The following is a 14,761-nucleotide window of genomic DNA, read 5'->3' on the forward strand; positions in this document are numbered from 1 at the left end:
CTTCGGAGACCTGGTCAACTTCCCGAACCATCTGAACTCCTTTTCTTTTCTTTTCTCTTTATTTTCTTTCTTTCTTTCTTTCTCTCTCTCTCTCTCTCTCTCTCTCTCTCTCTTTTCTGCTCTCGGTTCTTGCTCTGAGTCAGCTGTGAGAAAGAAGAGAGAGAGAAGACAGAAGAGAGACAGGAGAGAGGAACGCGAGAGGAGGGGAGAGTGTGTGTGTTAGAGGAGGGAGGGAGAGGAGAGAGAGGAGACAGTGAAAAAAGGGAGAGGGAGAGAGGGAGAGGGAGGGAGGAAGAGGGAGACAGAGAGAGAGGGAGAGAAGGAGGAGGAGGAGGAGGAGGAGGAGGAGGAGGAGGAGGAGGAGGAGGAGGAGGAGGAGGAGAGCGAGCAAGCCGGCTTGGGGGCGCAGTCACCGTCTCCCGGTGTCTGGGATCTGGGCCCGGCGCGGTGGGTTCCCCGCGCTCCTGCTGTGCCCCGGCCCTCAGCCCGCCGCCGGAGCCCGCCCGGCATGAATGCGGAGACCTGCGTCTCCTTCTGCGAGTCCCCGGCGGCCGCGATGGACGCCTACTACAGCCCGGTGTCGCAGAGCCGCGAGGGCTCGTCCCCTTTCCGTGCGTACCCGGGCGGAGACAAGTTCGGCGCAGCTTTCCTGGCGGGCACCACGGCCGCCAAGGGCCAGGGGTTCGGGGACGCCAAGGGCCGGGCCCGCTACGGCGCGGAGCAGCAGGACCTGGCGGCGCCCCTGGACGGCGGGCCCGGGGCGCGGGGCTCCTTCGGCAAGTTCCCGCCGCCGCCCCCTGCCCCCCAGCCCCCAGCCCCGCAGCCTGCCCCTCAGCCCGCCTCGCAGGCGCACCTCTACCTGCAGCGGGGCGCCTGCAAGACGCCCCCGGCCGGCGGCCTCAAACTCTCGGAAGGCAGCGGCGGCCACAACGCGGCCCTGCAAGTCCCCTGCTACGGTGAGTGCACGTGCGGGGCCCTCGGGGCTGGGGGCCCTGCACCCCCAAATCCGCCCTACGCGCGAGAAGGCTGGAAAGGGCAGGGTGGGAAATCGAGGATCGGACCCGCTGCTGCGACTGACCCGGGGGTCCGTCCCGCGCCCCTGGGCTGAAGCGCGGAACGTGGGGCTCTCACACTCTCTCGCTAGCTGGTCTCTCCGCCCCCGACAAGATTCCCCCCCCCCCCCCCCCGACAATTAGCTTGGAAAAGAGTGTCGGCTCGGCTGGGGCGATGCGCACAGGCTCTAGGCTGAGCGAGGTCCCTGCGTTGCGCAGGGGCGCACGGCTAGGGCGCCAGGGCAGGGAAACTTTGATCGCCTTGGCTAGGAGGCGCCGCAGGTGGGAGCGCCGCAGGTGTGGTGCCCTGAGCGCACCCGCTAAGCCAAGGGGCTGAGGCGCCCCACGGGGACCGCTTCCCGTCACCTCGGGCCGCGGAAGAGCCGAGTACTCGGGGCCCAGAGCTCGGCTGGCCTTGGGGAGCAGCCGCCCCGAGTTCCCGGGAGGGTCTCTAGTCAGTCCCCTAGGCTTCAGAACAAAGGTTTCCGATGGACCCTGGCAGCCAGGCAGGAGTTGTTGTGGGAAGTGGGAAGGTTCTGGGTCCTGATCTGGGCCCACAGTGAACCCGAGGCCTAAATGACCTCCAAGCCCCCTTGAACGTGGCGGCAGGCCTGGGCCTGACTCGAGCAATGGGCCCGGAGAGTCTCAAGGGCGGCCTGAGCACAGAGCGCCTGGGAGCCAAGGCCTTGCAGTCCACAGAGCCTGACCAGTCCGAAACCTGCCAGGACAGAAATCCAGGAGGCAAGGAGAGATCGCCCCTAGGCTAGTCCACCATTGAGGACTTGGCCTTCAGGCAGGGGCCCTAGAGAGGGGTGGGTGGGTCTGGGGAGAGAGGTCTGGTGCTGCCTTAGCAGTGACTTTGGTTGCACCCACCTAGTGGGATGAGAGTCCCCAGGACTGGGGGCAGCAATGGGACCTCTTGAGGCCTGGGTGGCTCAATTCTTTAGCAGAATACCCCAAGATAAGCACTTTCTCACACTCCAGCCGGCTCAGAAGCAGTTCCAGTTCGTAGGTACGTCCTGAAAAGCACAAACACACATCTGCCTGCCTTTGTCTACACTGGCAATCTACATACACACACAAGTTCTTCTTCATGAACCAACAAGGTTAAGGTACCCGTGGTTGTCACTGTGGGCCTGGGGTGGGGTCTAACACAGCCACACTTTTATGCCCTGGAGCCCAGGCTGTGGGGGCAGATTGAGACAGATCCCAGGGGCATTCTTCTGCTCCCTCAACTTCCCTCTCTCCCTCTCCCTGTACAGACACACTCATGCAGGTGCTCCTTCCTGGAGGACTTCTGGAAGACTTCCTGGAGGGCTGGCCATGGGCCAGCTTGGGGCTCAAACTTCTTCCTCATCCCTGTCACTGGGGACTACTATGTGGGAGGACATAATGGAGCTGGAGTTCCATTGTGCAACCTGGGACTCTGGCCTTTCCACTCCCACAGTGCTGGTTTTTTGTACTTGAAGGAAATTACCATTGAGGCTTGTGAAGAGGCCAAGATGTTGGGCAACCAAAGACCCCAAGTGGCTTCCAAGTTCTTGTCTAGGGGATGCTGACAGGCCCAGAAGGAAAGGGGCTGGCCCCCCACCTGCAGCAGTCTGGGGAAGAGGGGAAAGGCAGGCTGCTTGCGGTCAGACTGTCCCAGTCCGCACAGTGACCTGAAAGCAAAGGGTATTTCTAAACCCTGTTCTGGCATCTGTATGGCAGGCTGATATCAGTGAGGTCTCATGGGAGGGATGAATGTCACCCAGGGGCATGACACCCTCCACCCGTGTTTCTGCCATTCCCTCCCCCCTTTTTAATTTTTTTTTTTAATTTTTTTTTTTTTTTGCTGTTAGAACTGGTAAGCACTCAACTCTGAGGATCAGGTAGACCTGGGCTGAGCTGTGAGTTGCAAATTGGTACAGAGGGCAGCCAAGAATGAGGGACAGAACCCCATTCTCTCAAGAGGCACACTATGCTGGGGTGAAGCCACAAACAGCAAACAGCTCTATCTGTTGTCTCCCTCTGTGTGGTGACGGAGTTTCCCTGGCCAGAAGGGAGATCTGGGCTCTGGCTGAAAAGAGATTAGGCACATTTAGACTCATAATGGGGAAACTGAGGTAGGGCTCTGTCCTTTACAGGGGCATCTGTCTTCTGCGAATCAACTATTGGGGGGGCAATATGTAGGGAAACTGAGGCAGACACGGTTCGCTCCCACACTTGTGAGAATGTATATGCAAAATGGGTGAGATGGGGCCCATGGGGAAAGAAAGCCTGGCTTGGCCTGCGTCAGAACTTCCTTCCCAGTTCCCTGGGTCCCCAGGCAGAAGCTGATTCTCCTATCTGCGCTGCTCTTCTGAGCCAGAAAGTGAGGAAGCCTTTCTAGAGTTGTGGGCAGAGGAGGTGAGAGAAACCCCCAGACTGCAGGAGCCTATGTCCTCTTCACAGCTTCTGTTTTCCCCAATAGCAGTAAAGAGAGGCTCCTGACCAGCCCCGTGTTCTTCCACAAGAACCAAGAACCCTGTGTTCTCCCCGCTGCAACCCCTTCCCCTCCAGGCTCTGGGACCTCCCTCCGTCCTTCCTTCCTGAGTCCCTGCCTGCCCTGGTTCAGCCCTAGGCCTCAGGGACTGCAGCGGGCTGAGCCTGTTCTCTATGGAGGTGGGACCCCAAAACCCCAGTTCCTTAAGCCACCTGGCATCATCAGGCCTGGACCCCAGCTCCCCAGGACACTTGGGGGAGCAACCCTGCTCCCTCGTCTTTCACTTTCGATTCGGTGCATGCAGGTTTTCCTTTTAAAAATAAATTTTTTTTTTCCTAGCTTGAATCCATTGCTACCTTCCTAAGTCTGGGGACCCAGGGTCCATGCCAGAGATCCCTGGGGCACAGCCGTGGGGCTAGTTCTGGTGTGAAGAACTGGGCACAGTGTTCCACTGTTGGCATCTGTATTACATGGTCCACACAGTGAATGTTTAAACTCCTCCTGGGTCATACTTGAATTGAGCTAAAAGTGGGAATGTGTTTTTGTGTGAAGGATACCCCCAAAAGAGAGTGAATGGAGACATCAGAGTCAGTAGGTGATGGTGGGTTGATGGAGAAGAAAACTGGGGGCTTGGGAGTTGTAACATCACCAGGGGTCAGTTTTGTAGGAGGCAAGTGGTGTGTATGTGGGGGGAAGAGAAAGATTCTTTTAATTTTTTTTCTGACTCTGTTAATTTCCATAGTTGCCAGCCTGGCGGAACAGTCCAGCCCTAAATGCTAGCGTTCTTAACCAGACAAGCAGAAGGCCAGAGTTAAAGGTCTAGTCTTATTCTAAACCAATGGTTCTCTTTATAGCAATCCATATACATCACCATGCATGACTCAGTGGGAAGTTGGGAAAATCATTAGGCATGTGTATACTGGCATAACTAATACCCGGGTCAAGATTCCAAGTCTTTGCCTGTTGTATACGTACAAGAAGACTTTTTTTTGGTAGATTGTTTTAAGAAATTTTTAGAAAAGACTTTGGAGAAGGGGAGGAGGAGCTGGCATCTTGTTCCCAATGATGATGTTTGTTGAGTAGGGTGACCTTGTACACATTCTTGGGGTTCCACCTCAAGAGGTTTGTAACAGCCATTGTGGGGGGATGGGGTAGAGGCTATGTATTTCCCAGTTGCTGGAATCCTAAGCCTAGTAGGAAAGCAACACCCATATAACTTTGAAGTGAAGGCTGATGTAGGCATCCGTTTGGGGACATCGGGATGTCTGTTTGGGACGCTTTCACCCCGTCCCTCAGTGCTGAACACCTTTGTTTGGGTGACACATGCAAATATGAAATGAGAATACAGCGGCAGTGGTGAGGACTAGAAGCTGGTGAGGACTAGAAGCTCTTTAGTCTGGGGTTTGAGCTTCTCCGATGATCCCCAGAGTGAATGACCAGGAACTCTAGCCACTCGGAAAGCTCTGGAAGGGTTATCAGGAAGCCAAGTGTCTTCCTCTATAGAGAAAGTCGTGGGGGTGGGAGTGAGGGTGGGGGTTTCAAGAGGCGGCTCCTTGGAGAAAGAGCTCTCACAAGCTTGGACTGAGGAACCCAAGCCCAGGTGATAGCGGCTTTTACACAAGGAGCAGGAGGTAACCTGGCAACTCCCTTCTGCAGCTGCAAAGGAACCGCTAAGGCTCAGCTCACTAAGGTGACAAGGCAGGTCCTCAGATTAGGAGACCAAAACAGCAAAGAAATAGTATCACCCACAATATGGCCTTCCCCAAAGCCACCAGTCGATCCTCTCTGACCAGCTGGCCTGGTGTGGCACAGCCTTCAGGAGCTCGGAAAGAGGCCGGCAGATGAAACAGACAGGGTCCACCTGGAGAAGGAGCCGAATCTCTCTCTAGCCAGCTATAATTTGCTGCTACAACGCATGGGAAAGTTTCTCCTCCCCACCTCGTTCTGCCACAGTGCCGCCAGGGAGGGAGAAGAATGGAAGGAGGCTGAGACTCAGCGCAAAGGGAAGGAGACGAAGGAAAGGGACTGGGGAGGGGAGCCGGTGTGGAGGCTCAGCGTGGGAAGGTTGGATTCCGGCTCCCAGAGCAGCTAGAAGGACGCCAAGACCTCCACAGCAGCCTGGAGGGTAACTGGAAAATACTGGGATCGGGGCGTGGAAAAAAAGCTGTCACCCCACCCCAACCGAGTGTATCTCTCCAAGGGCTCCCAAGTATGTATCTCTCCCAGGGCTCCCCATGGCGCGTGCCCTGGGGAGCGCACCATCCGGGTGACTCTGGGAGAACAAGGGGGCATGGTGGGTGCGCGCTCACTCCCTCCGTAGGACTCTTAAAGCAGATGGCCTCAGAGCAAACTTCGGAGCCGGGTTGCCTGGAGAAGAAGACCTGGAGGACTGCCGGAAGGTCTGAGTGCTTTTGGGGCAGGGCGCAGGAGCGGGGTTGAGCTCCCAGAGGGTGCTGGCGCCCCGCTTCCCGGGCTCTGGGACAATCCCTTCCTCTCCTGGGTCGGAATTTCAGCTAGGGGAGTTTGGACACTTTGCCTGGCCCGTGAGGGGTTTTTCGGCGGATACTAACCCAGGCCATCACCCGGCTTTCCCGGCTCTTTGCCGGGGCTTGACTATAGAGGGAGGGGAGGGGCAGCGGTGGCACACAGGTCTGTAGGTGTCTCTCTGTCTCATTTTCTATCTCCCCTTCCCCTCTCAATTTCTCTCTGCCCTATCCAATAATATAGAAACCACGATAGGTAGAGGGTGCTATAAGGTGTGTCTGTGTGCACCAGTGGGGTCTCTGAAGTTCTGGAGATTTATTCCCTGGCCTCCATGCTTCCGGAACATGGGCCTTTCTCCCAGGAGGACAGTCCCCCTGCCTGCCCATACGGCCTTAGTGGAAGTCTCCTCAGCCTGTGTGTTGTGCATTAGATCTTCTCTGGCTTGGGGGAGCGGTGGGAGTGAGTGAAAAACTGGCATCTTATTTGACGGGTAGCCCACTGAGTGGTTGCCAGCCCGCACAGTGTGGGAGCCCCATTCGTGGCCCTCAGTGGGCATGAGAGTGCACTGATGAGAAATCGTTCCTGTGTGACTGACCTGCGTTTACCAAGCTGTTCCAGAGGTGCTGCCAGCACCTGCAGCCTCGGATTCACCCTGCTAATCTGCACTTGGCACAGCCTCCACCACCAATGCTGGTCCATCAGTCGGAGACAGTGGCCTTTGGTCACCACTGCCTGAGGGGAGGCTGAGTCACGCAGTGGTGGGCAGAGTGCCTCTGTGGCCTGTGCAGGCCCCTGGCAGGGTCCACCCAGGCCAGACTTTGACTGGAGCTCTGCCCCCAGCCCTGTGTACTCCTGGTAGAGCCCATTCGGCAGCTGAGTAAACTGAGGCCCATAGAGAAACAGGGTCCCACAGAGAGGTTAATGGGACAGGTGGGAACCACTGATGGTTCTCCTTCCACTACTTGGGGGGGGGGAGGAGTAAAAAAATTGGGGGGTCTGGTGGTAGTGCAGTGGGTTAAGCATACATAGTGCAAAGCACAAGAACTGGTGTAAGATCTGGTTAGAACCCCTGGCTCCCCACCTGTAGGGGGTCACTTCACAAGTGGTGATGCAGGTCAGGTGTCTGTCTTTCTCTCCCCCTCTCTGTCTTTCCCTCCTCTCTGGATTTCTCTGTCCTATCCAACAACAACAACAGCATCAATAACAACAATAAAAACCACAAGAATAGAAAAAAAAAAAAACACACACAGGGCAACAAAAGGGAAAAAAATAGTCTCCAGGAGCTGTGGATTTGTAGTGCAGGCACCAAGTCCCAGCAATAACCCTGGAGGTAAAAAAAAAAAAAAAGAATTTGGGGTGGTCTCTGTTCTGACTCACCCTACTTCCTTCCTTGTGTCCCCCTCCAGTAAGTAGCACACCATCTCTGTGCATCACATAAGGTAAATGTTTGCAGGCCTAGCTTCTCAGGTGTGATGGAGACACCACCATGTGCTTCTGGTGGTCCTGGGGGGGGGCAGCAGGTGCAGCACAGCCTTGCCACTGGGTTACAGGAGCTCACCTGACCATCACTGCTCTCTGCTCCTGTGGGAGCCACAGGCAGGCTGCATGCACAACCTCCTCCCTGCCCAGTGACTTTCTGCTTGGCGTTGGTGGCCTCCAGGAGCCCAAGTCCTCCTCCCTCTGCCCTGAGCATACACTGGGGCACGGGTTCCAGGCAGGGGTGTTCATTAACACCCCCCCACCCCATCCCAGGTGGGTGTGAGCTCACACCATGGGGGAGGATGGGCTCAGAGAATTTATATGAGGGGCAGGGGAGAAGTGGGAGTTGCCATGACCCCCTGGATCCTCTCTGCTAGCTGAATAGCGTGTGTTGTGTCTCCCCCTTTATGTCTTCTCTGGATGACAAAAAGAGCCATGTGGCTTGGGAAGATCCCTCCCGCCCTGTCTCTCTGTCCATTGGCAAATGGGCTTTGTAGGCTTGTCCTGTCTCCAGAGTGGAGGTCTTGAAGGGGGACAGGCCTCAGAGAGGTAACATGTCTGCCAGTGGGGGGGAGGGCTCCCACACTCTCTGTACTCTGCTGGGGGAGCACATCCTTCCTTCTTTGCCCTCAAGGGTTCCAGGGTATTGCAGATGGGGAGAGGAGGTTTCCATCAGATTGCAGAGTGCGGCCCCTTCTAGTGTGAGTGTGTGGACCTCTCCAATGTCCAGGAGGGTCCCTGGCCCTATGCAAGCTACAAATCTGCACCTGCCTCATTGGCACCTCAATACTGAGCTGGGGCAGCTGTGGAGGAGGGAGCCAGACTCAAGTGGGGAGGGCAGACATCACCAGGCTTCACTGTGCAGGTCCCTTTGGGGAGTAGCCTCACCACCTGTCAAACCCCAGCATGGCGCTGGGTGACCTCTGAGACCTCCATGCCTGTGGGCCAGGCACCAAGACATCAGATGGGCCCTCCAGGATCCTGGAGGTGTCTGCCCTCCCCGGAACCCACCCCACACTCCGGCAGTTCATTGATTATTTCAAGACAGGCTCTTCACAGGACAGAAGCCTGGTCCAGTCTGCCCCTGCAGGAAAAGTCTGGCGTACCTCGTTGTACTTTTTGCCGCAGTGTTCCCACTGAAAGACAAGGACAGGGACAATGTGAGTGAGGTCAGTCAGGTGTCAGGGTTTGGTGGAGACAAAGCCTCTGGGGCTGATGGGAAGCCTTGAGCAGCTCTGTTTTGTGCCAGGGACTGTGCCAGCTTCTTCAATCAGTCTCAGTCACAGCACTAAGAGGTGGAAGCAGTGAGCTCTCTTTCCCTTATGTTCTCATCCACAGTAGGTTGATGTTGTTGTGGTGGTGGTGGTGGTAGTGGTAATTTTTACCAGAGCACCACTCAACTCTGGCTTGTGGTGGTGTGGGAGACTGAACCTGGGACCTTGGAGCCTCGGATATGAGGGTCTTTTTGCATGACCATTTTGCTACCTGCCTCCCCCCAGTAGGTTCTTAGAATATGAAACTTTAAGTGAAACAATTTGCAGTGAAAGCCAGTCCTCCAATAACAGCACTTAAAGTCAGCTCAGATTTCTTCTTCATCAGCCATATGAAGAATTTGAATGTGGTGATATTGTTGGGGACCTGCTGTTCTATCATTCCATTTCACAGGGGAGTTCCCCATGAGCGGGCAGTTAGGAAGGGAGAGGGCAAAGGCTCTGAGAACTTGAAAAGCTGTCTTTTCAAGAAAATCATAATTAGACATGAAGTCACTTTAATCTTATCCCCAATGATATGGGATTGGGAGAGTGGGTTTCCCAAATCTGGATTCCAAAGAACTCTTCCTATTTTACCTTATTTTACTTTACCAGAACACTGCTCAGCTCTGGTTTATGTGGTGCAGGGGACTGAACCAGGGACCTGAGAGCCTCAGGCATGAGAATCTGTTTACAAACCCTTATGCTATCTACTCCTACCCACTATTTCTGTTTATATATGTGGGGATGCAGTAGGAGGAGTGCCAGAGTTGGGCCTAGTATCTGACAGTTGGAGTTTACTTTATTTTTTTTAATTTATAAAAAGGAAACATTGACAAAACCATAGGATAAGAGGGGTACAACTCCACACAGTTCCTACCACCAGACCTCCGGATCCCATCCCCTCCCCTGATACCTTTCCTGTTCTTCATCCCTCTGGGAGTATGGACCCAAGGTCATTGTGGGATGCAGAAGGTGGAAGGTCTGGCTTCTGTAATTGTTTCCCCGCTGAACATGGGCATTATTTTTTATAATTCTTTCTCACTTTTTAAGCATTTATTTTATTATCTTTATTAATTTATCAATTAGAGACAGCCAGAAATTGAGAGGGGTGGGGGAGATAGAGAGGGAGAAAGACAGTACCTGCAATACTGCTTCACTATTCTCAAAACTTTTCCCTGCGGGTGGGGACTGGGGGCTTAAACCTGGGTCCTTGTGCATATGTGTGTTCAACCCCAACAGCTGGGATTATGAACCTGACTCTGACCTTGGAGATAGTCCTCACCTGTCTGTGTGTCTTGCTGGGCTGCTAGGTGTCTCATAATTCTGATGGGGGTTAGTCTTTGAGTTTCTAGAAACCCCAGTGACCCCATAAGCCTTTTGTCTGTTTTGTTTCCAACTCTTTCCTCAAAACTTAGAGTGAGGTTTGCTATACACTATCAAAACTCAAGCAAATGTTTGTTGAGTGAGTGGATGAATGAATGCTTCAGAATGGGAGCAGGCTAGGGCCACTGAGCATTTATCTGTCTTCTTTGGAGGGATGTCTGTTCAAGTCTTTCACACACTTTTTGGACTCGGTCATTTGTTTTTCTGTAGTTGAGTTATAGAAAACCTTTATATACTCTGGGTATTTATTTCTTATCAACTATATGATAACTGTATATTTTCTTGCATTCTGTGAAACAAACGTGAAATGTGTCTTTTCTTTTCCTGTATAGTGTATTTCCAATGCACCAAGTTTTTGAGTTATTTCTTTAATATCTCTATTTTATTTATTTGTTTTGCATAGAGACAGAGAGAAATTGAGAGGGAAGGGAGGGGTAGAGAGGGAAGGAAGAATAGAGAAGTAGGGAGAGAGACACCTGCAGCACTGCTTTACCACTTACGGAGCTTTACATGCAGGTGGGGACCGGGAGCTTGAACCCACGTCCTTATTCATGGTAATATGTGCACTCAATTGGGTGAACTATCACCTGGCCCTCAAAGTTTTAAGTTCTGGTGAAATGCAGTTTCACAGTCTTCCCTCCGTTGTCTGTGAGTTCACTCTCAGAGTTGAGTTGAGAGATCATCTCTGGCTCCAATGTCATGAAGAATTTCCCCTTGTTTTCTTACAAGAGTCTCTCAGTTGTCACTCCTAAGTTTTGGTCTTTGATCCATGTTGAGTTAATATTTACACATTAATATTTGTGAGGTACAGATCTGACTTCTTTCTTTTGCACGCCAGTGTCTGCTTTCCCCACCCCATTTGCTGAAAAGTCTTTTTCATTGAATGCTCTTGGCATCTCATCTGGCTGTAAACTTAGGAGTTTATTTCTAGGCTCTCTCTTCTGTTCTATTGGTCTGTCTGTCTGTCTGTCCTCCGCAGGGCCTTCTGGGAATGAAGTTCAGAATCTCAGAATGGGGTGTCTTGTATATCATTCTGTCTACCCCAGCCTCTAGGCCAGCAATGGGCTGATCCGAGAGATCTCACTATGAAAAAGGTTTGTTTTCCAGGAACCAGAGCTAGAAGGCAGGGGGTAGGGGAAGAGCCATGGATGAGGAGACAGCAACCTTGATCTCTAATGAGGCCCTGGGTATTTGAAAGCCCTCCAAGTCCCTTCAGCTGACTTTCCTGTTAGAATTTGAGGGAGATTCTCCTGTGCTTTTAGGGGTTACATACCACTCTCAGGTCCTTTCAGTAAAACAATCCCAAGATCTTCTGGTGGAGCTGGGAGGAGTGCACAGAGGGGAGCCCTCTGCCAACTAGCCTGTAAACTCCCACTCTGGCCCTGAGCTAATCGTGAAGGTTCTCTGCCTGGTTCCTGGCAGATGTGTACCTGCAGCACTTCAGGCACCCCAAGTGCTGTCCAGTGAGCAGTGTGGCTGGGACCAGGGCTTCAGGGGCTACACAGTGAGCTTTAGACGGAGAGCTATCACTGCTGGCAGAGCAATCCCAAAGGCCTCTCACATGCCTTGGAATCCCACAGCCCATGGTGATTAAGTGGAGACCTACCTGAGCCTGGCCCCTGCTGGTGTAAGACAATTGCTGGGGCTCTTGGGATCTTGGAGGAACTAGGCCCACAGCTGGGCCACCAGGCTGCCTAGAACATTCAGGGAAGCTGCACCAGCACCTGAAAGTGGATTTCAGTCTGTGAAGAGCGTCGAATCCTGGGCAGAGTGACTTTTGCCTTCAGTGTCATATACACAAAGTGAGGATAGAAGCTATGTCTGCCTCCAAAGGCTGTGAGGAGGAAGCAAGGTGATACAGGCTGGGAGCTCAGAATAGCTCCCGGCACAGTCAACCCCCTAAGTATTAGCTGTTATTCTGGAATGGAATTTACTGGAACCCTGTCGCTGCCAGGCTGGTCAGAAGCTTTGACAGGCAGTTACAGTTGACTGGGATGCACAACACTGGAAAAGAAGTGGTTCATTACTGGGTCTACTCCCATGTGGCTGGCTGTCCACAGCTGTGACTATAAGGGTAAATAGTTAAGCTTTGCTTCTGCATTGTGGGGTTCACACTCTCTCCCTCTCCCCTTCCCCCATAAATCCACAAAGACAAACTCACTTAAGAATTTGACTATTGGGGCCGGGTGGTGGTGCACCTGGTTGAATGCACATGTTACAATGAGCAAGGAAGGACCCAGGTTCAAATCCCCGGTCCTTCCTGCAAGGTGAAGCAATGTTACAGATGTCTCTCTGTCTCTTTCCCTCTCTATCATCTCCTTTCCTCTCAATTTCTGGCTGTTTATATCCAATTGGATGGAAACAGCCAGAAATTTTAAAAATTAATAAAGTAAAAAAAAGATTTTGATTATTTAAGTGCTTCTAAGAGTGCCCTCAAGGTAACGCAAAGCATACAATTATTCTTTATTTTATCATCGTTGCCAATTTTGGCCTGGGTTGAGCCTTTACCATTGGGCTTATGTCCTTCTTTTCAGATACAAAGAGATAAAGAGGGGCAGGAGTAGATGGCATAATGGTTATGCAAAGAGACTCTCATGCCTGAGTCTCTGAAGTCCCAGGTTCAGTCTCCTGCACCACCATAAGCCAGAGCTGAGCAGTGCTCTGGTTGCGGGGAAGGGGTGCAGGTGGGGGGCAAGTTTAATCTGTGTCATATACATAGCAAAGCCATCCAGGTGAACTATCTTGCCAGCCCTTCCCCCCACATGTCCCCTCTAAAAGCAATACATTAAAATAAATGAATAATAAAATAAAAGTGATAAATGATCAGCATGGGTGAACCATGGAAAGGTGAAGGCTGGATGTCTGCCCAGCACAGTGACAGGAGGAACCAAAGCAGAGAGAAGAGCACCCCCAGGTTTCTCTGACCCAGTGGGCCGCGTCTCCCCAAAGGGATGCGCCATGAGAACAGACACCAGAGGCACGGCTTTCTCCCTCCCCCTTGTGAGTGTCTGTACTCAGTGACCCCAAACGCAGGCCAGGAGGTCCCCAGAGGAGGAGCTCACTGTACAAGATCCTGACTGCTCAGCCCCCACCACCCCCACACTCCTCAGATCAGCCCAGCCCAGAACCCTGCTTACCTGTCCGTGATCAGGGTACACCTGCTGAACATCACCATAGGCCACACCCGAACAGGGGTCCTGTCATTCAAACCTCTCAGGAGCTGTTAACTTTTCTCCCCAATTTACAGGTGAACAGGATGAAACCCATGAAGGGGCCAGCAACCTGCCCACGTGTCTCTGCTTTAGATTTAACACACATCTCCTACAGCGAATCTGACTCTTTTTCTCCCTACTCCACTGTCCATGAGCCAGCTCCCACCACATGGTGGCCTCACCTCTGTGTGCCCGTCACACACGAACAGGCATGTGGAGACTATCGGCTGTGGGGTGGGGTGTACCTGGGAGGAATTTGCAGTATGCAGGATGGTGTGATTCCCTCACCTGCTGAAAGGACCCCAGATCCTGACTGCCCCACCCCATCACCCTCTTTATATCTAGAACTTTTCTCAGTGTCAGCCCAGCCAGCCCAGGGCCCTGAGTGTGGGAGCAGCTTCTGTGAGTCAGGAAGGGGAAGCTGGCTAGGCTCTCGTTACACTTTACACTGCCCCCGCCTCCAAGGTGGTAACTGACCTCAAGTGGCCTGGTCTTCTGCTTTGCTAAGAACCATGACTGGAGCTGAGGTGGATGGGTGTACACACCTGAACTTCACTTTGCCAGCTGACATCCACGGCCCTTCAGAGATGAATCCCCATCCCTCCCCCACAGGAACCAGCTGTGTGCTAAACAGAGTACTTGCTCACTACTTCCTGGCGATTTATTCTCCCAGCATGCAGTAATAGTTTGATAAGCAACGTACTTGTGATACCGTCTCTGTGGACTAAGGTTTTCTCACAGGAAGGTACATACCATGTACTTTATTTTTAAATGGGAGTTTTTATTTAGATCCTAGATTTATCACTCAGGTAAGTAAATTCATATATATTATTATTAATTTTGGATAGAGACAGTGAGAAGTTGAGTAGTGAGGGGAGATAGAGAGGGAGAGATGGGGGCCAGGTGGTGGCACACCTGGATAAGTGCACACATTACAGAGCATAAGGACCTGGGTACAAGCCCCTGGTCCTCACCTACATGGGAAAAGTTTTACAAGCAGTAAAGCAGGGCTGCAGGTGTCTCTGTCTCTCTCCCTCTCTATCCTCCTTCCTTCTAAATTTCTCTCTGTTCTACCAAGTAAAAGAAATAAATGAAGTTAAGGGGGGGGGGAGGGAGAGAGTCACCACCTGCAGGTAAGGACTGGGGGCTTGAACCCAGGTCATTGTGCACTATAATGTGTGCACTCAACCTGGTGTGTCACTGTCTGGCCCCCACATACTTTATTTATGTTGTAGTGACCTAACAGTGGTTTACAACATTTTGCCAATTTCAGATGCATAATTTTTATTTTATTTTATTCATTTACTTTTAAATTTATTTATTAAAAGTTGCCCTTGTTGTTTTTTATATAAATTTTTAAAAATCTATTTATTCCCTTTTGTTGTCCTAGTTGTTTTATTGTTGTAGTCATTGTTAGGACAGAGAGAAATGGAG

The 14,761-nt window shown here is 52.4% G+C and overlaps 1 protein-coding gene across 1 annotated transcript in view; it reads left to right on the forward strand.

The window, feature by feature from the left end:
- The first annotated feature begins 387 nt into the window (after positions 1 to 387).
- ALX4 (ALX homeobox 4) overlaps positions 388 to 14,761 on the forward strand; it is a 55,837-nt gene continuing 41,463 nt past the window's right edge. Inside the window, exon 1 of the mRNA XM_007519105.2 lies at positions 388 to 956. Coding sequence (XP_007519167.1) covers positions 509 to 956 — 448 coding nt within the window. The 5' untranslated portion in view covers positions 388 to 508. The remainder of the gene's footprint in view (positions 957 to 14,761) is intronic.

This window comes from Erinaceus europaeus, chromosome 17 (assembly GCF_950295315.1).
Source record: "Erinaceus europaeus chromosome 17, mEriEur2.1, whole genome shotgun sequence".
NCBI classification, from domain to species: Eukaryota; Metazoa; Chordata; class Mammalia; order Eulipotyphla; family Erinaceidae; genus Erinaceus; species Erinaceus europaeus.